Genomic DNA, 22473 nt, shown 5'->3' with positions numbered 1-22473 from the left:
CCTGCTGGCAGTGCTGCTCACCTGCCTTGCACAGCTGTGCCCTCGGGAGCAGCCCCACTCCCACTCACCACGAACTCACCTGAGCTCTGCTCCTCCTTCCCAGCGGCAATGAGCTGGGGGAGGCTGGCAGGGACGTTTTGCTGCAGTGGATTTGGGATGTCCCTGCTCAGGGGGGACATTGGGGTGTCCCCAGCGGGACCTGGCATCTCCCTCCCCGGGATGCTGTAGCCACCAGCCCTGAGGGTCCCGGCCCTGGGGGCATCAACCCCCCCCTCCCAGCTGGTCCCTTGTGTCCCCATCGGCTCCAAAATGTCCAAGATCGGTTAAAAATCCGGGATTTACAGGAGCAGCCGCGCTCGGGCTGGAAGGTGTGGTGGGGGACGGGACTTGTTCAATCCCGGCCCTGCGCCAGGGCTGGAGGCCCTTCCCGGCTCCTTCCAGCAGGGACGGATCCTGCGGCGCCGCGGTGACACCGGAGGGGACTCGGGGTAAAGCCCGGGGCCGGGAGGGGGTGGCGGGAACGACCCGGGGGCTCCGCGGGCTCGGGGACCGGATCCCGCCGCATTCCCGATCCTGCGGGATGCTGCTCCCGGAGCTGATCCCGGGGTCACGTCCGGGGATCCTGCGGGCGGCCGCTGTCCGGCGGAGCCTGGAGGAAGCTCCCTTTCCCTTTAAATGCAAATCCCGGGCTGTGCGGGGGGTGTCCATCGGGCGGGGGGTGTCCGGCGGGCTCGGGGTGTCCATCGGCTCCCGGAGGCCGGAGCGGGCCTGGCGCAGGTCAGTCCCGGCCGTGGCGCTCCGGACGGCGGCCGGAGGCTGCGGACAAAGGGGACAAAGGGGCTCCGCAGCCCCCGGAGCTGCCCCGTCCCGGCGCCGCGCGGGGCCCGGGGCTCGGCGGGGCTCGGCGGGACAAAGGGGTGACGGTCCCCATGTGCTCCGCTCTCGCCGGGGTGGTTCGGGGCCGAAATCCTCTTTTCCCTCGAGAGACGGGGCCCGGCCGGAGCTGCGGCTGCGGTTCAGGCCCCGGCCGAGCTCCTGCGGGGATGCTCCGGGCGCGGAGAGAGAGCGGAGCCCCCCGGGAGCGGGGGACCGAGGGACCGAGCTCCTGTTCCGGTCCTCCCGCCGCCACCGAGCCCCGGGTGCGGCTCGCGGTGGCCGCCGGTGTCACTCCTTAACCTGGGGATCCCGGTGCCCCTGACTGCCCCCCCACCCTGTCCCGGGGCTCCCCGAGCCCCTCCGCTGTCCCCCCCCTGTCCCGGGGCTCCCCGAGCCCCTCCGCTGTCCCCCCCTGTCCCGGGGCTCCCCGAGCCCCTCTGCCGTGCCCCGGGCAGCCGCGAATTCTCCCCGAGCCGTCATCTCCGTGCAGGGAAGGAGCCTCCACGCGCCGTGTCCGTGGCACGCAGGGTCGCGGTCCCGCAGCCCCCGCAGCCCCCGCAGCCCCCGCAGCCCCCGCAGCCGCGGCCATGGAGGAGCGGAGGAAGAAGCGGAGCCCCCAGAGCTGCCTGGCCCAGCCGGTGCCCTCCGGGGCCCCGCGGCCGCTGCCCCCGAGCAAGAGCACGTCCTTCGCGCTGCCGCTGCCCGCGCTGCCCTCGCCCCGGCAGCGGCCGCGGCCCCGCCGGTCAGTGCGGCCCGGGGGGAGCCGGGGCGGCCCGGGGGGAGCCCCGGGGGAGCCGCCGGGCCGGTGCCAACGCCGCGTTCCCCGCGCAGGGCGAGCAAGGAGCGGGCGCGGGCGGGCGCGGGCGGGGCCCGGGGAGCCCCGCTCCAGCACAGCTTCCTCACGGATGTGTCCGACGTGTGCGAGATGGAGCGGGGGCTGCTCAGCCTCCTCAGCGACTTCCACTCGGGAAAGCTGCAGGCGTTCGGTGAGGCAGGGGGGTGGGGTGGGATCCGTGGGGTGGGATCCGTGGGGTGGGATCCATGGGGAGGGATGGGGTACATGGGATGGGATCCATGGGATGAGGTGGGATCCATGAGATGGGATCCATGGGGTGGGATGGGGTATATGGGGTGGGATCCATGGGATGAGGTGGGATCCATGAGATGGGATCCATGGGGTGGGATGGGATCCATGAGATGGGATCCATGGGATGGGGTGGGATCCTTGAGATGGGATCCATGGGATGGGGTGGGATCCATGAGATGGGATCCATGGGATGGGGTGGGATCCATGAGATGGGATCCATGGGATGGGGTGGGATCCATGGGATGGGATGGGATGGGATCCAAGGGGTGGGATGGGATCCAAGGGGTGAGATGAGATCCATGGGATGGGGTGGGATCCTTGAGATGGGATCCATGGGATGGGGTGGGATCCATGAGATGGGATCCATGGGATGGGGTGGGATCCATGGGATGGGATGGGATGGGATCCAAGGGGTGGGATGGGATCCATGGGATGGGGTGGGATCCATGAGATGGGATCCATGGGATGGGGTGGGATCCTTGAGATGGGATCCATGGGATGGGGTGGGATCCAGGGGATGGGATGGGATGGGATCCAAGGGGTGGGATGAGATCCATGGGATGAGATCCATGGGATTGGGTGGGATCCATGGGATGGGATCCATAAGATGGGATGGGATCCATGGGATGGGATCCATAAGATGGGATGGGATCCATGGGATGGGATCGGATGGGATCCAAGGGGTGGGATGGGATCCAAGGGATGAGATCCATGGGATCCATGGGGTGGGATGGGATCTATGGGATGGGATCCATGGGATGGGATCTATGGGGTGGGATGGGATCCATGGGATGGGATCCATGGGATGGGCAGGGCATGGGGAAGGAGCACACAGGGGAATTTTGAGGCTGGGGAATTTTGGATCCCTGGGGAAGGGGTGGGATGGGGAAAATGTTGGATCCATAGGGAAGGAATGGACTGGGGGATGGAGGGATGATGGATGGATGATGGATGGATGATGGAAGGATGGATGGATGGGTGGATGGATGGATGGATGGATGGATGGATGGATGGATGGATGGGGGATGATGGATGGATGATAGATGGATGATGGATGGATGATGGATGATGGATGATGGATGATGGATGATGGATGGATGGATGATGGATGGATGGATGATGGATGGATGATGGATGATGGATGGATGGATGATGGATGATGGAGGATGGATGGATGGATGATGGATGATGGATGGATGGAAGGATGATGGATGGATGGATGATGGATGATGGATGGATGGATGGATGGATGGATGGATGATGGATGGATGGATGGATGATGGATGGATGGATGGATGATGGATGATGGATGGATGATGGATGGATGGATGATGGATGGATGATGGATGATGGATGGATGATGGATGGATGATGGATGGATGGATGGATGATGGATGGATGATGGATGGATGGATGATGGATGATGGATGGATGGATGATGGATGGATGGATGGATGGATGGATGGGGGATGATGGATGGATGATGGATGGATGATGGATGGATGATGGATGGATGATGGATGATGGATGGATGATGGATGGATGATGGATGATGATGGATAGATGATGGATGGATGATGGATGGATGATGGATGATGATGGATAGATGATGGATGGATGATGGATGGATGATGGATGATGGATGGATGATGGATGGATGGATGGATGGATGGATGGATGGATGGATGGATGGGGGATGATGGATGGATGATGGATCCATAGAGCAGGGATAGGTGGGGGCTGTGTTGATCCACAGGGAAGGTGCTCTGGGGCTGTGCTGGATCCTGCCCGTGGAGGGGGTGGCAGGGACGTGCTGGAACGTTCTGGATCTCCCCAGGGAAGGAGTGCTCCTTCGAGCAGCTGGAGCACGTGCGGGAGATGCAGGAGAAGCTGGCGCGGCTCCACTTCGGCCTGGACGTGTGCGTGGAGGAGCTGCCCCAGGAGCAGAAGAAGGCGGCGGCCGACAGGAACCTGGACCAGCTGCTGGCACACGTGAGTGTCACCCCTGTGACACTCTGTGTCACACTGTGTCACCCGGGGTCCCCCTGCTCCCTCAGCCTCTGCCTTTGCTCCCACAGCTGGAAGAGCTCAGCAGCTCCATGTATCCTTGGCTGGGGACGGTGACAGTGGCAGGGGTGGCAGTGGTGGTGGGTGGCAATGGTGCCAGTGGTGACGGTGATGGCCGTCACGGTGATGGCAGTGACAGGGTGACAGTGATGATGGTGACAGTGACAGTGGTGGGAGTGGCAGTGGTGGCAGTGATGGCAGTGGTGGCAGTGGCAGTGATGATGGTGGCAGTGGTGGCAGTGATGATGGTGGCAGTGACAGTGGTGACGGTGACAGTGATGGCAGTGGCAGTGGTGACAGTGATGGCAGTGGTGGCAGTGGCAGTGGTGATGGTGACAGCGATGACAGTGACAGTGGTGGCAGTGGCAGTGATGATGGTGACAGTGGTGGCAGTGGCAGTGGTGACAGTGATGATGGTGACAGTGGTGACAGTGATGGCAGTGGTGGCAGTGGCAGTGGTAACAATGCCAGTAGTGACAACGACACCGGTGCCGGTGGCGCTGCTGGCGCTTCCCCTTGACCCGCTCTCAGACAGAAGCTGCACCTGGCCGAGAGCTCGGACCCCGAGGACGCGGCGCCCTGACCCCGGCCCTGTCCCCGTCCCCGCCGCCCCCGGGCCCCGGAACCGGGCCCGGCCGGGCCCCCCCCGCCATGGCGGCGGCGGTCGCGGCCCGATGACGTCAGCAGGCGGCGGCGGGGCCATGGCGGCCGCGCCGGGCCCGCGGGCCGGGACCGGGGCTGAGGCCGGGGCCGAGGCCGAGCGGCGGCGGCTCCTCCGCGCCGTGACCCGGCTGCAGGTGCGGGACGGGAGCGGGGCTGGGGAGCCGGGAAGGGGCAAAGGGAAAGGTGGATGGGGCCTTTGGGGGGCGCTGGCGGATGAGCCCCTTGGGGGGTGGGGGCACATCTGGAGGGGCCGTGAGGGCTCATCTGGGCACATCTGGGCACATCTGGGCTGATCTCGGCACATCTGGGCACATCTGGGCACATCTGGGCTCATCCGGGCGCGAGGGGATGCTGCAGCCGGCGCTGCCGCCGGGGCTCGGCCGCGTTCGGTGCCGCTGCCGGTGGCGGTGCCGGTGCGGGCGGGGCTCGGCGGCACCGCGGGCCCGGCCCGGTTCCCGTGGCTTGGGTTCGGTTCCAGCGCTGCCCGCGGGCCGTGCCAGGCCTGTGCCAGGGGGTTCCTGCTGCGGAGGCGGCTCCGGAGCGTGCGGGAGGAGTTCGAGGCCGTGGTGCTGGAGATCGAGGGCGACCTGAGGCAGCTGCGCTGGAGCGGCCGCGTTCTGCAGCGGCCGCGCTTCGGCCCCGAGGTCCGTGAGCAGCGCGGGAGCGGCTCCGGCCCCGGGAGCGGCTCCGGCTCCGGGAGCGGCTCCGGCCCCGGGAGCGGCTCCGGCTCCAGGAGCGGCTCCGGCCCCGGGAGCGGCTCCGGCCCCGGGAGCGGCCCCGGCCCCGGGAGCGGCTCCGGCCCCGGGAGCGGCCCCGGCCCCGGGAGCGGCCCCGGCCCCGGGAGCGGCTCCGGCTCCGGGAGCGGCTCCGGCCCCGGGAGGGGCCCCGGCTCCGGGAGCGGCTCCGGCTCCGGGAGCGGCTCCGGGAGCTGCGGCCCGCTGGGAGCGCTGACCGCGTGTCCCTGCCCTGCAGCTCGGCCCCGGCCCGGCTCCGGCAGGATTTGTCCCCGCAGGTGCGGCCCAGGCGCGGGGCAGTGCCCGGCCTGCCCAGGTGATTGCCCTGTCCCTGCCCCCGCTCGTCCTGACCCCGGAGAAACTTCCTTCCAGAACCTTCTGTGTTCTTTTATAGATTTTCTTTTGTGTATTTGAATATTTTCTTTGGTATTTCTTTGATATTTCTATATATTTCTTTACATTTTATAATTTTTTTGTTGTATTTTAATATTTTCTTTGCTAATTCTTTAATATTTCTATATATTATTTATATTTTATATTTTTCTTTTGTGTATTTTAATATTTTCTTTGATATTTCTTTATAATTTTCTTTATATTTTCTTTTGATATATTTTTATATTTCCTTGATATTTCTTTCTATTTTCCTTGGTAGATCTTTATATTTCTTTTTCTTCCTATTTTCTATTTTCTTCCTATTTCCTTTTATATTTTCTTCCTGTTTTCTTTTGTATTTTCTTCCTATTTTCTTCCTATTTCCTTTTATATTTTCTTCCTATTTTCTTTATATTTTCTTCCTGTTTTCTTTTATATTTTCTTCCTGTTTCCTTTTATATTTTCTTCCTATTTTCTTCTTATTTTCTTCCCATTTCCTTTTATATTTTCTTCCTGTTTCCTTTTATATTTTCTTCCTATTTTCTTCTTATTTTCTTTATATTTTCTTCCTATTTCCTTTTATATTTTCTTCCTATTTTCTTCCTATTTTCTTTATATTTTCTTCCTATTTCCTTTTATATTTTCTTCCTATTCATCCCCATATTTTCTCCCTATTCCCCTCATATTTTTTTTTCACACTTTCTTGATTTTTTTAAACATTTTTCTCACCTTTCCCCCCTCCTTCTCCCATGATATTGTGATTTTTTTTTTCCCTCCCCCCTCTTTTCCTTCGTCCAGCCCTCTCCAGGGAATCCCTCGGATCCGGGGGAGGCTGCGGAGAACGAGACCATTCCCAGGAAAACCAGGGAGGAGGCGGGTGCTGGTGGAGCAGAGCGGGGTGGCAGCTGGGGGAACACTCCCCCACCCCGTGGGACCCCCCCAAACCCCCCAAATTTGGGGGGTGCAGCTGCTCCAAGCCCCGAGGAGGAGGGAGGAGCCCTGGAGGGGGACAGGGAGAGCAGCGAGAGCCCAGGTGAGCGGCACCAAAGCTCAGCGGGGTTTTGGGGAGGATTCTGGAGGATTTGGAGCTGCTGCCACAGTGCTGATCGTTGGGGTTCTCGTGGTTTTGGCGCAGGAATCCCCGAGGAGCTGCGGGGGCTGCCCCGCTGGGAGCTGCAGGCCCGCAGGGAGCAGCTCCTGCTGGAGCTGCTCTGGGTGCAACAGGCCGTGGCCAGCAGGAAACAGGTGAGGGCTGGCAGGGGGCTTGGGGCTGGTTTGGAAGGGAACAGCAAGGGAAATAGAGAGGAATATCAACGGGAATATCAACGGGAATATCAACGGAAATAGGAAATATCAAAGGAAATATCCAGGAAATATCGAAGGAAATATGAAAGGAAATATCCAGGAAATATCGAAGGAAATAGGAAATATGAAAGGAAATATACAGGAAATATCAAAGGAAATATGAAAGGAAATATCCAGGAAATATCAAAGGAAATAGGAAATATGAAAGGAAATATCCAGGAAATATCGAAGGAAATATGAAAGGAAATATCCAGGAAATATCAAAGGAAATATGAAAGGAAATATACAGGAAATACAAAGGAAATAGGAAATATGAAAGGAAATATCAAAGGAAATAGGAAATATCAAAGGAAATATCCAGGAAATATCAAAGGAAATAGGAAATATGAAAGGAAATATCCAGGAAATATCGAAGGAAATATCCAGGAAATATCGAAGGAAATATGAAAGGAAATATACAGGAAATATCAAAGGAAATAGGAAATATGAAAGGAAATATCCAGGAAATATCAAAGGAAATATCCAGGAAATATCGAAGGAAATATGAAAGGAAATATACAGGAAATATCAAAGGAAATAGGAAATATGAAAGGAAATATCCAGGAAATATCAAAGGAAATATGAAAGGAAATATCCAGGAAATATCAAAGGAAATATGAAAGGAAATATCCAGGAAATATCGAAGGAAATATGAAAGGAAATATACAGGAAATATCAAAGGAAATAGGAAATATGAAAGGAAATATCCAGGAAATATCAAAGGAAATATGAAAGGAAATATCCAGGAAATATCGAAGGAAATATGAAAGGAAATATCAAAGGAAATATGGACGGAAATATCCAGGAAATATCAAAGGAAATATGAAAGGAAATATCCAGGAAATATCAAAGGAAATTGGAAATATGAAAGGAAATATCCAGGAAATATTGAAGGAAATATGAAAGGAAATTGGAAATATGAAAGGAAATATCCAGGAAATATCAAAGGAAATGTGAAAGGAAATATCCAGGAAATATCAAAGGAAATATGAAAGGAAATATCCAGGAAATATCGAAGGAAATAGGAAATATGAAAGGATATATCCAGGAAATATCGAAGGAAATATGAAAAGAAATAGGAAATATGAAAGGAAATATCCAGGAAATATCGAAGGAAATAGGAAATATGAAAGGATATATCCAGGAAATATCAAAGGAAATATGAAAAGAAATAGGAAATATGAAAGGAAATATCCAGGAAATATCAAAGGAAATGTGAAAGGAAATAGGAAAGGAAATAGGAAAGGAAATAGGAAAGGAAATAGGAAATATGAAAGGATATATCCAGGAAATATCAAAGGAAATATCAAAGGAAATAGGAAATATCAAAGGAAATAGGAAATATGAAAGGAAATATACAGGAAATATTGAAGGAATGGAAAGGAAATATAAAAGAAAATATAAAGGAAATATAAAAAAAAATAGAAAGGAATAGCAAAGAAAATAGAAATAAATAGAAAATGCAAAGGAAATATCAAAGAAAATAGAAATAGAAAATGTAAAGGAAATATAAAGAAAATAGAAAGGAATATCAAAGAAAATAAATGTAAAAGAAATAGAAAGAAATTTCAAAGACAATATAAAAGCAAATAAAAAATACAAAAGAAAATCCAGAGATGTGTCAAAGCCAATATAAACCTAAAGCAGGTTTTGTCTCTGGCAGTTCCTGCTGCTGAAGCAGAAGCTGGGAATTCCCCACGGAGGCAGCAGCATTCCCGAGTTCCTGCACTGCTGGGGAGAGGCCCTGGAGCTGCTGCAGCAGCAACAGCATCCCTGAGGGGCCAGGGGCAGCTCCAGCTCCCTGGGATGCAGAAAAAGGGGAGCAAATCCTTTTGTGGATGTTTGCTCCAACTTCAGCAGCCACGTGGAGCGGCCTGGAGGGAGCCGTGCCACCAGCTCCCTGTTGGGTGGCTGAGCTGGCTGGTCCGGGTGGGAATTGCAGGGTTGGCACTGCCAGCAGCGCTCCTGGGGCTGTTTGGAGCCGGGATGGCAGCAGGGAGCTGCAGGAACGAGCTCTTCCCGCACAGCTCTGGGGGTTCCACGTGGGAATCTGTGTTTGGGATGGCTCTGCAGTATCCAGCGTGTCCGAGTGGTGGATTTTTGGGAGCTCTGAAGTGCTGAGTGGGGACAGTTCCCTGACTGTGCTGTGCAGGTGGGGAGGGAGGGCCTGTCCCCCCGATCCTTGGGATGAGGCTCATTCCTGCCTTTCCTCTGCCTCTGGAATTGTCTCCCGGGGCAGAGGCAGGAAAGGACCTGGTGCTTTGTCAATTCCTTCAGCTCAGGGACATTCCAGGTCCCTCCGAAAGGGACTTTCCACGTGGTGCTGTGGTTCCCTGGATCCTTCTGCTCTGGAATTCTTTTTATTTTTTGGGAATAAAAAAACTTTTCCTGATGCTGAGCTTGTTCCTGCCTGGCTCCCTGATTTCTCCAGGTGTGTCCAAGGCTGAGGGGGAGGTGTCCAGGACAGGACAGGACCTTTGGGACTTCCCAAACCATGACAGGGAGGAGACAGCACCTGGGGTGGTGGGGACACAAGTGGCTGATCCAGAAATCCTGGTGGGAACCTGCTGGCTGCTCCTGGACCAGGATTGGATCCTGGAGGATCAAAGAGCCCTGTGCTTCCTGGTGCTCTGAGGGTGTGGGATGTGGCCACAACTTCCCGCTGCTGCCTTTGCATCCATGGAAACTGGGCTGGGCTCAGCACGGAGGGTTTGGGGTGCCCAGGAGGATGCACAGGAGGGTTTGGGGTGTTCAGGAGGGTTTGGGGTGCTCAGAAGGGTGCACAGGAGGGTTTGGGGTGGTCAGGAGGATGCCCAGGAGGGTTTGGGGTGCCCAGGAGGGTTTGGGGTGCTCAGGAGGATGCACAGGAGGGTTTGGGGTGGACAAAAGAGTTTGGGGTGCTCAGGAGGATGCACAGGAGGGTTTGTGGTCCTCAGGAGGGTTTGGGGTGCCCAGGAGAGTTTAGGGTGGGCAGGAGGATGCACAGGAGGGTTTGGGGTGAACAGAAGAGTTTGGGGTGGTCAGAAAGCTGCCCAGGAGGGTTTGGGGTGGTCAGGAGGATGCACAGGAGGGTTTGGGGTGCCCAGGAGGGTTTGGGGTGGTCAGGAGGATGCACAGGAGGGTTTGGGGTGGACAAAAGAGTTTGGGGTGCTCAGGAGGCTGCCCAGGAGGGTTTGGGGTGCCCAGGAGGATGCACAGGAGGGTTTGTGGTCCTCAGGAGGGTTTGGGGTGCCCAGGAAGGTGCTCAGGAGGGTTTGGGGTGCTCAGGAGGATGCACAGGAGGGTTTGGGGTGGTCAGGAGGATGCACAGGAGGGTTTGGGGTGAATAGAAGAGTTTGGGGTGGTCAGAAGGCTGCACAGGAGGGTTTGGGGTGGTCAGAAGGCTGCACAGGAGGGTTTGGGGTGGTCAGAAGGCTGCACAGGAGGGTTTGGGGTGGTCAGGAGGATGCACAGGAGGGTTTGTGGTGCTCAGGAGGGTTTGGGGTGCCCAGGAGGGTGCTCAGGAGGGTTTGGGGTGGCTGGAAGGGTTTGCTTTGGGCTTGGCAGAAGGGTTTGGGCTCTGTGAGGGGCTGCTTGGAAGGGTTTAGGGTGGCTGGAAGGGTTTGGGCTCAGTGAGGGGCTGGTTGGAAGGGTTTAGGGGTGGTCAGAAGGGTTTGGGCTAATCAAAAATCCATCAGTGCCAGGAGGTCACACTGGATAATTTATTAACCATTTCTTACCCCTCCAGTGCTGAAGAAGACAATTGAATCCCTGTGGTCTTCAAAGAGCCACCAAAAACCCCCTTAAGGCACAAAACTGGCTGTCCCTGCACCGGGGCCACCCTGGCACTCAGGGGATGCAATCCATGGGTTTGGCCATCCCAAAACTCCTTCCCAGCTGGGACTGAGCCAGGAGCCCCCTGAGGCACGGGGCAGGAGCCCTGGAGCAGCTTCTGCTGCCCTGGATCAGCTTCTGCTGCTCCCTCAGACCCCAGCCAGGCACAGGGACACGCCCAGGATGGTGAGCAGCATTCCTGCCACAGCTCCTGTGGGAGTGAACACATCAGTAACAAATAAATTGGGATAAACTGGGAATCTGCCTCAAACAACAACCTCCAGCTGGTTTCCCAGGTCCTGGAGTTTGAAATTTCCCAATTTCCTGCTTTTTCCTCACCACCTGAGCAGGGCAGGTTGATTTTTGGGGGCTTTTGGGCCACTCCTTTTCCATGGTGGGCATTTTGTTCATGGTTAAACATCTCCTGAGGGAAAAGCTCAAGCCTATAAATTATTTCAGCTTAAAACAGCCAGTTCTGGCTTTAAATTCACCAGCATTGCCCAAAAATCGGTTTCAATTCCCTTTCAGGTCCTGCAGCCAAAGCTGCTGTGACCCACTTCAAGCCTTGTGTGGTGTTTGGTGTCTTCAGACCAGATTATAAATTAAATTATACATTATAAATTATAATAAATTCTACATTATAAATTAATTATAATCAATTTATAATAGATTATAAATTAAATTATACATTATAAATTAAACTATACATTATAAATTAAACTATACATTATAAATCAAATCCCCCACATTAAAAATCAAATCATCTCAATCCAATAAAAGCTGATTTCTTGAAGAAATGCTTGAGGTGGGACTCACGTTTCCCACCAATGTCCTCTCCCAGGATTTTCCCAGTCACCAGGGTCACAATCAAAGCCAGGGAGTTGCAGAGTGGCACTGCCAGGGACAGGTCTGAAATGCAAGTTCCAAGTGGAGATATTCGGTTTATTTGGGATTATTCCCAGGGAGCTGCTTGTTGTTTGGCCGAGTCACAAAATCCCAAAAAAAGCAGCAGGAGCTGACCTGTGGAGGCCAAGGTGAGGTAGAAGAGGAGGGATCCAGCCTGGTTGAGCAGGAAGGGCACCAGGTACTGCAGGAGAACACAGACCCAGGTGAGGGTCCCCACCCTGGCACCCCAAAGGGGCACCTGGGGGGTGCCAGTGCCAACCCCTGAGCTCACCCCAGCCACAGGCTCGGGGGGTTTGTTGTAAAAGCAGGTGAACCCGGGGGAAGAAATGCTGATGTGTGACTCCAGCTCAGGAGGCTGAATGATTTCTTTATTATAACTGTGCTATAACACATTAATATACCATTTAAAGGAGATACTAAAACTGCAAACCTACTTGTTCTAACTCCCATATCTAACTCCTCACAACTCGTGCCCCTCTCTGAGAGTGCAGCCACAGGTGGGTTGGATTGGCCACCAGGCTCAAACAATCCTCACCAGAACCCAACCAAGCCATCACCCCAGGTGAACAATTCTCCAAATACATGGGAAAAACAAGGAGTAGAAATAGAAATTGTTTTCTCTTTCTTTCTCTCTGTTCTCCTCTATGAAAAAATCCTGAGAGAGACAAAAATGTGCCTGCCGCAGGGGTTTGCCAGGACAGCTGGGAGAGGTGGGAATTCCGCGGGGGAAGAGCAGGATTAACCCCCGAGGCTGAGGAACTGGGGCTGCTGGAGTTTCGGGAAGGAGCCCGGGGAAGGAGGGACTCTCACCCTGCAGTTGAGGCTGAGGAAGCGCAGCTCGGCCAGCAGCCGCCGCGGGCCCCGGCCCCGCAGCTCCTCCGTGCCCGCCGCCGCCGCCCGCAGGAACGGGCCCGTGCCGCCCCACAGCGCGGCCACCAGCGCCAGCGCCAGCGCCTGCCCTGCGGGGCAAGCGCGGTCAGAGCCGTGGGGTCAGCCCGGGACCCGGGATCAGCCCGGGAACCCGGGAGCAGAGCCCGGGAACCCGGGAGCAGAGCCCGGGAACCCGGGAGCAGCCCGGGACCCGGAGCAGAGCCTGGGAACCCGGGAGCAGCCCGGGACCCGGAGCAGAGCCCGGGAACCCGGGATCAGAGCCCTGGAACCCGGGATCAGAGCTATGGAACCCGGGATCAGAGCCCTGGAACCCGGGATCAGCCCGGGACCCGGATCAGAGCCCTGGAACCCGGGATCAGAGCTATGGAACCCGGGATCAGAGCTATGGAACCCGGGAGCAGCCCGGGAACCCGGGAGCAGAGCCCTGGAACCCGGGAGCAGAGCCCGGGAACCCAGGAGCAGAGCCATGGAACCGGGGAGCAGAGCCCTGGAACCGGGGATCAGCCCGGGAATCCGGGATCAGAGCTATGGAACCCGGGTTCAGAGCTATGGAACCCGGCATCAGAGCCATGGAACCCGGGATCAGCCCAGGAACCCGGGATCAAGAGCCCAGGGACACAGGATCAGCTTGGGAACACAGGATCAGAGCCATGGAATCAGCCCCTGGAACATTGGGATCAGAGCCATGGAATCAGCCCCTGGAAATCGGGATCAGAGCTATGGAATCAGTCCTTGGAACACCGGGGTCAGAGCCATGGAGCCAGTCCTGGAACAGCAGGATCAGAGCTATGAAACATCGGGATCAGCCCTTGGAACACCGGGAGCACAGCCCTGGAACACCGGGAGCAGAGCCATGGAATCAGCCCCTGGAAATCGGGATCAGAGCCATGGAATCAGCCCCTGGAAATCGGGAGCAGAGCCATGGAATCAGCCCCTGGAAATCGGGATCAGAGCTGTGGAATCAGCCCCTGGAAATCGGGAGCAGAGCCATGGAATCAGCCCCTGGAAATCGGGAGCAGAGCCATGGAATCAGCCCCTGGAAATCGGGAGCAGAGCTGTGGAATCAGCCCCTGGAACACCGGGAGCAGAGCCATGGAATCAGCCCCTGGAAATCGGGATCAGAGCCGTGGAATCAGCCCCTAGAACATTGGGATCAGAGCTATGGAATCAGCCCCTGGAACATTGGGATCAGAGCTATGGAATCAGCCCCTGGAACACTGGGATCAGAGCCATGGAAACAGCCTCTGGAAATCGGGATCAGCACCATGGAATCAGCCCTTGGAACACTGGGGTCAGAGCCATGGAATCAGCCCCTGGAACACCGGGAGCAGAGCCATGGAATCAGCCCTTGGAACACCGGGGTCAGAGCCATGGAATCAGCCCCTGGAAATCGGGATCAGAGCTGTGGAATCAGCCCGGCCTCAGCTCCCAATGCCTTCAGCTTTTGCTCTGATATTTTCCAGCCGCTGCACTGCCTGGGTCTGTGACTCTGAGCTCCATACGGAGTGTCAGCAGCTCTCCTCACAGCTCAGGCACACAGAGCAATCCTTCTCCAGCCCCAGAACCAAGGACACCGCTGCAGCTTCAGCCCAAAAAGTGCAAACAGCAGGGAATGGAGGAGAGCAACCTGGGAGGGTGGGACTGCACAACCTGGAGCTGGAATTGGACAATTAACCCCAATATTTAAATGGACCAAACTTATAAAAGTGTGAGAACTCGTGACTCTGAGTCCATCTTGGGTGTAGCCAAGGCCAGGCTCTTGCGCTGCCCAAGGTGTATCCCGTAAAGGCCTTTTAATAAATCCCTGCTTTATTCCTTTAGCTCTGCCCAGCCTCTGCTCCAGGGAGCCTCTCCTCAGCAGCGGGCAGTGCCCAAGGCCCGCCTGGATGGCGCTGGGAGCAGCCCGGGCCTGTCCCCGCCCGCGGGACCGGCTGATCCCCAGTTCCTCCCCCACTCCCTTCTCCCATCCTGCCGCAAGAGCCCGACCCCCTCTCCACCCCCCCTGAACGCTCAGGCCCGCCCAGCCACCCCTTCCCCCTTCCAAACAAATCCTCCCCGCCGCCATCGCTCCCCGGTCGCTCACCCACGGTCGCCATGGCAACACCGCGGCACTTCCTGCTTTACCCGGAAGTCCCGGTGTTGCCATGGAGACAGTGACGCACTTCCGCCGCGCCGCCGCCATCCCGGAAGTGCCGCCCTCCTCCCGCCTCAGCGTGCCCGCCATGGTGAGATCGGGATCGCCGCGGGCTCGTGGGTCGCGATTTTTGCTCGCCACCCATGATTTAGCGGCTCCACGCCCCCGGTCCGGGTCTCCTGGGCGTGGGGGGGAGCGGTTTGGCCGCCCCCCCGCGTCCCAGGAGCCCCGGACCGGGGGCCGCGCTCGCCCCCCGCCCCGTCCTCACCCCCATTTCCCTCCCGCCGCTCGTTAATAATTTAATCCTTAATTACAGAAGCCCATCCTGCTGCAAGGCCATGAGCGCTCCATCACTCAGATCAAATACAACCGCGAGGGGGACCTGCTGTTCACCGTGGCCAAGGATCCCGTGAGTGCTCCCCGGCCCCGCTAATCAACGCGCCGATCGTTAATTTTAATTATTAATTTTTTTTCCGCGCAGATTGTCAATGTTTGGTACTCGGTGAATGGCGAGAGGTTGGGAACTTACAATGGGCACACGGGAGCTGTGTGGTGTGTGGATGCCGACTGTATCCTTTGATCCCAAAAACCGGTTTTATTCCATATTTTGGGGGCTGAGTCATCCCCGGTGATTCCTCCCGGCTGCTCCTCGTTTTCCCCTCAAACTGGAGCACTTCACTCTTCTGCTGCCTCTTCTTTTCCCGTCCTTTGGGTGGTTTTCCACTTGGGCTAACATCCCAATGGGTATTTGGGTTCCTTGTGCCTTGTGCTGCTTCCCTGGGCATTTGGGAAGATTTCCCACGGGCAGCAGGGATAAAAGCGCAGTGGGGAAAAAAAATGCAAGAAACGGAGCCTTTTCTTTTAAATTTCACGGGGAAAACGACGGGGTCTTGCAAAAAAAAAAAAAACCCAAAAAAATCCCTTTTTGGGTGCAGAAAGGTTCTCTGAGTGCCCAGCCAGTGGAATTTGGGGCTGATTTTCCCTTAGTGGTGGCCCAGGGGACACCAGGCACGTCCTCACCGGCTCTGCAGACAACAGCTGCCGCCTCTGGGACTGTGAGACGGGTGAGGAACAGCAGAGCTGCTGCCAGCTTCCCCTCGGGGACGCAGCTGGGACGCTCCTGAGCCTGGGGGGACATCCCTGGGGGTGGCCACAGGACACAGGGAATGGCTTCTTCCCCCACCCGCCGGAGCTGTGGGTGGATTCTCCCCTGGGAGGGAATTCCCTGCGTTTGGCCTCGTCCCTGGAAGTGTCCCAGGCCACTTGGAGCCACCTGGGGTGCTGGGAGCTGTCCCTGCCCGGGGCTGGGGGAGCTTTTGGTCTCTTCCAAGCCGAACCGTTCCATGAGGAGAGCTGGGAATGCCTCCCTGAGGGATCAGCAGCCCCTCCTGCTGTCCCTGCCATCCCCCCCTGTCCCAGGGGACAGCTCTGGTGGGGCTGGGATTGGCACAGCGCAGAGATGTGGAACTGAATCCATCCCTAAATTCCCTTCTGAGCATTCCAGGCTCCTATTCCCTGTTATTTGTTTTTAATGAGGGAATCACTTCCCACCTCCCTGAAAATTCCCCTTCCCTTTTAAAATGTGAGTCTCCCCTGAGTGAGGCTGAAAGTGACACAGAGCAGCGACATGGAAGTGAATCCATCCCTAAATTCCCTTCCAGAGCATTCCAGGCTCCTATTCCCTGTTATTTTAAATGAGGGAATCACTTCCCAGCTCCCTGAAAATTCCTCTTCCCCTCCCTCTGTTAAAATCTGAGGTTCCCTTGAGCGAGGCTGGAAGTGACACCTCAGTGCAGGGGTGTGGAACTGAATCCACTCCTAAATTCCCTTCCAAAGCATTCCAGGATTCCATTCCAGCATCTCCCAGGCTGTTTTGAATGAGGGAATAATTTCCCAGCTCCCTGAAAGCTCCTCTTCCCTGTTAAAATCTGAGTCTTCCCCTGAGCGAGGCTGGAACTGACGCAGAGCAGGGACGTGGAACTGAATCCATCCCTAAACTCCCACCCAGAGCATTCCAGGTTCCACTCCATGATCTCCCAGTTTGTTTAGAATGAGGAAAACATTTCCCAGCTCCCTAAAAATTCATTTTCCCCCTCCCTGTTAAAATCTGAGTCTTCCCCTGAGCTAGGCTGGAACTGATGCAGCAGGGACGTGGAAATGAATCCATCCCTAAGTTCCCTTCCAGAGCATTCCAGTGTCCATTCTGTGATCTCCCAGACTGTTTTGAATGAGGGAATAATTTCCCAGCTTCCTGAAAACTCCTCTTCCCTGTTAAAATCTGAGTCTCCCCTGTATGTGGCTGGAACTGACGCAGCAGGGACATGGAAATGAATCCATCCCTAAGTTCCCTTCCAGAGCATTCCAGTGTCCATTCCATGATCTCCCAAGATTCCATCCCATGTTCTCCCAAGATGCTTTGAAGGAAGGAATCACTTCCCAGCTCCCTGAAAGCTCCTCTTCCCTGTTAAAATCTGAGTCTTCCCCTGAGCGAGGCTGGGATTGACACAGAGACGTGGAACTGAATCCATCCCTAAACTCCCACCCAGAGCATTCCAGGCTCCACTCCCTGATCTCCCAGTTTATTTGGAGTGAGGGACTGAGTTCCCAGCTCCCTGCCTTCACCTCCCTCCTCTCCCCCTGCCCCCTGTGCTCCCCCAGGGAAGCAGCTGGCCCTGGTCAAGACCAGCTCGGCCGTGAGGACGTGCGGCTTCGACTTTGGAGGGAACATCATCATGTTTTCCACGGATAAGCAGATGGGCTACCAGTGCTTCGTCAGCTTCTTCGACCTCAGGGACCCCAGCCAGATCGGTGAGGGGCCAGGGAATCTCCCTCCGTGATCCCACAGAGGTTTTTGGGGTTAAATCTCACCCCGTTCCCATGGGCAGGGATTCCTTCCCCTGTCCCAAATTGCTCCAGCACTTCCAGGGATGGAGCAGAGGAGATGCTTCCCTAAAAAAAAAAATCTCTTTGCTGAATGGCTGGGAGTGGTTGGGGGGTGATCACATCAGCACGGACACAATTCCTTCCCTCCCCTTCCCTGTGGGATTCCTTTGGGAACAGCAGAATGCTGCCCCTGAGCTCCCTGGAAATCTGAGCTCCACAAATAAAAACCACCAAGGGATCCACCCTTGAAATGCTGGAAAAGCCCAAATCACCAAGGAATCCACCCTTGAAATGCTGGAAAAGCCCAAATCACCAAAGAATCCACCCTTGGAATGCTGGAAAAGCCCAAATCACCAAGGGATTCACCCTTGGAATGCTGGAAAAGCCCAAATCACCAAGGGATTCACCCTTGGAATGCTGGAAACGCCCAAATCACTGAGGAATCCACCCTTGAAATGGTGGAAAAGCCCAAATCACCAAGGGATCCACCCTTGAAATGGTGGAAAAGCCCAAATCACCAAGGGATCCACCCTTGAAATGCTGGAAAAGCCCAAATCACCGAGGAATCCACCCTTGAAATGGTGGAAAAGCCCAAATCACCAAAGAATCCACCCTTGAAATGCTGGAAAAGCCCAAATCACCAAGGGATTCACCCTTGGAATGGTGGAAAAGCCCAAATCACTGAGGAATCCACCCTTGCAATGGTGGAAAAGCTCAAATCACTGAGGAATCCACCCTTGCAATGGTGGAAAAGCCCAAATCACCAAGGGATCCACCCTTGAAATGGTGGAAAAGCCCAAACCACCAAGGGATCCACCCTTGAAATGCTGGAAAAGCCCAAATCACCGAGGAATCCACCCTTGAAATGGTGGAAAAGCCCAAATTACCAAAGAATCCACCCTTGGAATGCTGGAAAAGCCCAAATCACCAAGGGATCCACCCTTGGAATGCTGGAAAAGCCCAAATCACTGAGGAATCCACCCTTGAAATGGTGGAAAAGCCCAAATCACCAAGGAATCCACCCTTGGAATGGTGGAAAAGCCCAAATCACCAAGGAATCCACCCTTGAAATGCTGGAAAAGCCCAAATCACTGAGGAGTCCACCCTTGGAATGCTGGAAAAGCCCAAATCACCAAGGGATTCACCCTTGGATTGCTGGAAAAGCCCAAATCACCAAAGAATCCACCCTTGGAATGGTGGAAAAGCCCAAATCACCAAGGGATTCACCCTTGGAATGCTGGAAAAGCCCAAATCACTGAGGAATCCACCCTTGGAATGGTGGAAAAGCCCAAATCCAAGCTGAGCAGGGGGCATAAAAGGACAAATGGTGGCTCCAGTCCCTGAGGGTGGCCGATTGCTCCTTCCCACAGAGAACAACGAGCCCTACATGAAGATTCCCTGCAGTGACTCCAAGATCACCAGCGCCGTGTGGGGCCCTCTCGGGGAGTTCATCATTGCTGGCCATGAGAACGGGGAGCTCAACCAGTTCAGTGCCAAGGTCAGGGCCTGGGGCAGGCTGGAGCAGCATTCCTGGGGGGATCAGGGCTGGAATGTGGGATTTGGGGCTGCAAACAGCAGCTTCAGCAAGGATCATTAAAATATGGGGCTGCCCTGAGCGAGGCTGGGATTGGCACAGCACAGAGATGCGGAACTGAATCCATGCCTAAATTTTCTTGCCACCCAGAGCATTCCAGGATTCTATTCCATGTTGTTTTTAGTGGGGGAACCACTTCCCAGCTCCCTGAAAATTCCTCTTCCCCATCCCTGTTAAAGTCTGAGTCTCCCCTGAGGGAGGCTGGAAGTGATGCAGAGCAGGGACGTGGAACTGAATCCATCCCTAAATTCCCACCCAGAGCATTCCAGGGTTCTGTTCCATGTTCTCCCAGGATTCCATTCCATGTTCTCCCAAGGTGTTTTGAAGGAGGGAATCACTTCCCAGATCCCTGAAAACTCCTTTTCCCCTCCTCTTGTTAAAATCTGAGGCTCCCCCAAGCAAGACTGGAAGTGGCACAGTGCAGGGGTGTGGAACTGAATCCATCCCTAAATTCCCACCCAAAGCATTCCAGGATTCCATTCCAGCATCTCCCAGGCTGTTTTGAAGGAGGGAATCACTTCCCAGCTCCCTGAAAACTCCTTTTCCCTTCCTCTGTTGAAATCTGAGTCTCCCCTGAGCGAGGCTGGAATTGGCACAGCACAGAGACGTGGAACTGAATCCATCCCTAAAATCCCACCCAGAGCATTCCAGGATTATGTTCCCTGTTGTTTTTAGTGAGGGAATCACTTCCCAGCTCCCTGATAACTCATTTTCCCCTCCAGTCAGGGGAGCAGCTATCGAATATCAAGGAGCACACCAAGCAAATCAACGACATCCAGACCTCCCGGGACATGACCATGTTCATCACTGCTTCCAAGGATAACACAGCCAAGGTGAGCTTCTCCTGGAGATTTCCTGCCAGGATCTCTGCTCAGGGGGAGTTTTGCTGCTTGGGAATGTTCAGTGAGGAAGGGGAGGTGCTAAATGAGCAGTCAGGCATTGAGAATGAAATATTTGGGTATTTCCATGGAACGTTTGCAGTTTGTCGCCTCTGGAAGATGGGAGATTTCCCTTTCTGGAGGGAATATTTTTGGGATTTGAGCTTGCAGAGGGAGCATCCATGCAGGTGAGGCTCCCGATCTGGAGCTAATTCATGAATTTCTCCTTTTTCCCTCGTAGCTCTTTGACTGCACGTCCCTGCAGCACCTGAAGACGTTCCGGACGGAGCGGCCGGTGAATTCTGCTGCCCTTTCCCCCATTTTTGACCACGTAAGGATGAGCTCCCTCAGGGTGTCACTAATCCTGTGATTCCTGCACTGTGGGTGTTCCCAGTCCAGCCTAAAACCAGGACTCTGGAATGAGCCTGGGCAATTTTGCTGGGTCAGGCACTGGGGAGAAAGTTTTGTGTCCTGTGATCAATTGTGTAAGAGAGGTGGGAATTCCTCAGAGGGTTGGAGGATTGCTGATGGATTTGTGGGATTTCTGGGATTGATGGGAAGTGCTGGAGGCAGTCACCACCCCTGGAGGTGTCCAGAGAACCTCTGGACCTGGCACTCACTGCTCTAAACTGGTTTCAAGGTGGGGAATCAATGTTGGGCTCGATCTTGGAGGTCTTTCCCAACCTCAGTGATCCCAGGATTCCCTAAATCCCAGAGGGAAGCACTGGAGGGCTGTGATTTCTCTGGTTTCTCTCCCCTGCAGGTGGTGCTGGGTGGAGGGCAGGAGGCCATGGATGTGACCACGACCTCCACCAGGATTGGCAAATTCGAGGCCAGGTTGGTCCTTTTCCCCCTGGCAGGGCCGAATCCTCACCCAGAGCACTCCTGACATCCCAAGGATTGCTCTTCCCTTTCTTTTGGGAAGTTGGCCGTGCTGGAGAAGCCCTTGAGCTCTTTTTTTCTTTGGTTTTGTCCCTCCTGGGCTTGTGACAATTTCAATCTTCCTCCTCCCAGGTTCTTCCACTTGGCTTTTGAGGAGGAGTTTGGCAGAGTCAAGGGGCACTTCGGGCCCATCAACAGCGTCGCCTTCCACCCTGATGGGAAGAGGTGAGAGCCTCCCTGGGCATCTTGCAGTGACCCCAGTCCACCCAGTCCCACTTTTGAACTGGGATATGACCAGACTTAGGGGATTTCTGTGGTGGGAATGGAACCAGCACCTGAATTCTCCCGTTCTGAGCCAGCCCAGGGGGTCACCTACACCCTGCCCCACACTTGGGCCACATCACTGATCTTTTTTTTTCCCCTTTGTGATTCCTGTATCAGTTTAAGGAGGGAGTGGTGAGACCAGACTTCCCCTTCTTTGCTGCCAGCAGCATTCCTGACTTTCCCTTTCCTCCCTGCAGCTACAGCAGTGGGGGTGAGGATGGCTACGTCCGCATCCATTACTTCGATCCCCAGTACTTCGAGTTCGAGTTTGAAGCCTGAAGGAGAATTTCCCTCTCCTCTCCTCTCCTCTTCTTTTCCCATCTCCAACCCCTTGCCCAGTCCAGGGGCTCCACCACAGGACTGTTGGAAAGGCCTGAAGTTGTTCTTGGCAGCGATTTTGGGGGCTGTGGGGAGTTGGGGAAGTGGGAACTCCAGCAGCTCCAAAGGGCAGGAATGGCTTTTACTGGAAGAAGAGTGAAGGGAACTGGGTTGGCTGCCTGCCTGCTGGGCATATTTATAAACCAGGGGAGGGGAAAAAAAAGAGGAAATAAATAGAAATCTTTTATAAATACAAGGAAAAGCACCTCTGTGGGGTTTTTTTTCAGGTTGGTTTTCCCCATCTGGACCAAAATTAACCCAAGGTCTTTGTTTTCCCAGCTCTGTTAGTGCTTTGTTCCACACCCATGGAGCACTGCTGCTCCTCCTGGGACCTCTGCCCATCCATGAACTCCTTCCCAGGGAGGCTCCACAGCCTCAGGCCCTGCCCTGAAGTGTGAAAAAGCTGGAAATGCAGCAGCCAGGAATTGTTTTCCAGCTGCCACGCACGCGCCCGGCCCCGCTGCTCTGTTTATCTGCTGGGCTGACCCTGAGCCAGCTTCCCTCATGGAACAGTTATTTCCTGCCCTGGGAGCTCGTGCTGCAGATCCTCACCCTCCTGTGTCTCCAGAGGAGTGTTTTGGTTTTTTTTTTTTCCTCTTTCCTTCCTCAAAACTGGGCCCAAGGGCAGAATTCCCAGGCTGGCTCCT

General features: G+C 55.1%; 4 protein-coding genes across 5 annotated transcripts; 3 read left to right on the top strand and 1 right to left on the bottom strand.

Moving 5' to 3' along the window:
• The first annotated feature begins 565 nt into the window (after nt 1–565).
• Nucleotides 566–4768, top strand: CCDC28B (coiled-coil domain containing 28B). 2 transcript variants are annotated; one of them, XM_068172615.1, is made up of 5 exons: nt 566–777; nt 1708–1862; nt 3801–3955; nt 4042–4064; nt 4562–4768. In XM_068172615.1, the coding sequence occupies exons 1-5, from the start codon at nt 581–583 to the stop codon at nt 4611–4613; spliced, it is 582 nt and encodes a 193-aa protein (XP_068028716.1). In that variant the 5' UTR covers nt 566–580; the 3' UTR covers nt 4614–4768. The 2 variants fall into 2 exon arrangements, with proteins under 2 accessions (XP_068028716.1, XP_068028717.1); XM_068172616.1 differs by lacking the exon at nt 566–777 and adding an exon at nt 1464–1618.
• On the top strand, nt 4705–9858 carry IQCC (IQ motif containing C). Its single transcript, XM_068172382.1, has 6 exons — nt 4705–4876; nt 5051–5337; nt 5666–5743; nt 6598–6832; nt 6935–7044; nt 8807–9858. The coding sequence occupies exons 1-6, from the start codon at nt 4705–4707 to the stop codon at nt 8918–8920; spliced, it is 996 nt and encodes a 331-aa protein (XP_068028483.1). The 3' UTR covers nt 8921–9858.
• A 982-nt stretch (nt 9859–10840) lies between these two features.
• On the bottom strand, nt 10841–14948 carry TMEM234 (transmembrane protein 234). Its single transcript, XM_068172617.1, has 5 exons — nt 14837–14948; nt 12673–12821; nt 11977–12043; nt 11773–11865; nt 10841–11167 (listed from the first exon to the last, which is right to left on the bottom strand). The coding sequence occupies exons 1-5, from the start codon at nt 14847–14849 to the stop codon at nt 11106–11108; spliced, it is 384 nt and encodes a 127-aa protein (XP_068028718.1). The 5' UTR covers nt 14850–14948; the 3' UTR covers nt 10841–11105.
• Nucleotides 14848–22022, top strand: EIF3I (eukaryotic translation initiation factor 3 subunit I). Its single transcript, XM_068172614.1, is given in 12 exon segments — nt 14848–14884; nt 14887–14978; nt 15204–15296; nt 15369–15456; nt 15886–15951; nt 17546–17695; nt 19141–19268; nt 20087–20197; nt 20484–20573; nt 21006–21079; nt 21257–21349; nt 21646–22022. Coding segments are annotated over 12 exon segments (1104 nt in total). The 3' UTR covers nt 21728–22022.
• Nucleotides 22023–22473: the final 451 nt, after the last annotated feature.

The sequence above is a fragment of the Anomalospiza imberbis genome, chromosome 25 (assembly GCF_031753505.1).
Source record: "Anomalospiza imberbis isolate Cuckoo-Finch-1a 21T00152 chromosome 25, ASM3175350v1, whole genome shotgun sequence".
Lineage (NCBI taxonomy): Eukaryota > Metazoa > Chordata > Aves > Passeriformes > Viduidae > Anomalospiza > Anomalospiza imberbis.
Note: the sequence above shows the minus strand (reverse complement) of the source record. Positions and strands in the feature narration are given on the sequence as shown.

Bases quoted from the DNA above. Each gene is read 5' to 3' on its own strand.
- CCDC28B (XM_068172615.1), top strand. From the start codon at position 581: ATGCTGCTCCCGGAGCTGATCCCGGGGTCACGTCCGGGGATCCTGCGG. The intron at 778-1,707 runs GTCAGTCCCGGC...TTCCCCGCGCAG, and splicing joins CCGGAGCGGGCCTGGCGCAG to GGCGAGCAAGGAGCGGGCGC. The intron at 4,065-4,561 runs GTATCCTTGGCT...ACCCGCTCTCAG, and splicing joins GAAGAGCTCAGCAGCTCCAT to ACAGAAGCTGCACCTGGCCG.
- IQCC (XM_068172382.1), top strand. From the start codon at position 4,705: ATGACGTCAGCAGGCGGCGGCGGGGCCATGGCGGCCGCGCCGGGCCCG. The intron at 6,833-6,934 runs GTGAGCGGCACC...GTTTTGGCGCAG, and splicing joins GGAGAGCAGCGAGAGCCCAG to GAATCCCCGAGGAGCTGCGG. The intron at 7,045-8,806 runs GTGAGGGCTGGC...TGTCTCTGGCAG, and splicing joins CCGTGGCCAGCAGGAAACAG to TTCCTGCTGCTGAAGCAGAA.
- TMEM234 (XM_068172617.1), bottom strand. The intron at 12,044-12,672 runs GTGAGAGTCCCT...GTTCTCCTGCAG, and splicing joins TCCTCAGCCTCAACTGCAGG to TACCTGGTGCCCTTCCTGCT. The intron at 11,168-11,772 runs GTGAGTCCCACC...TCACTCCCACAG, and splicing joins AGAGGACATTGGTGGGAAAC to GAGCTGTGGCAGGAATGCTG.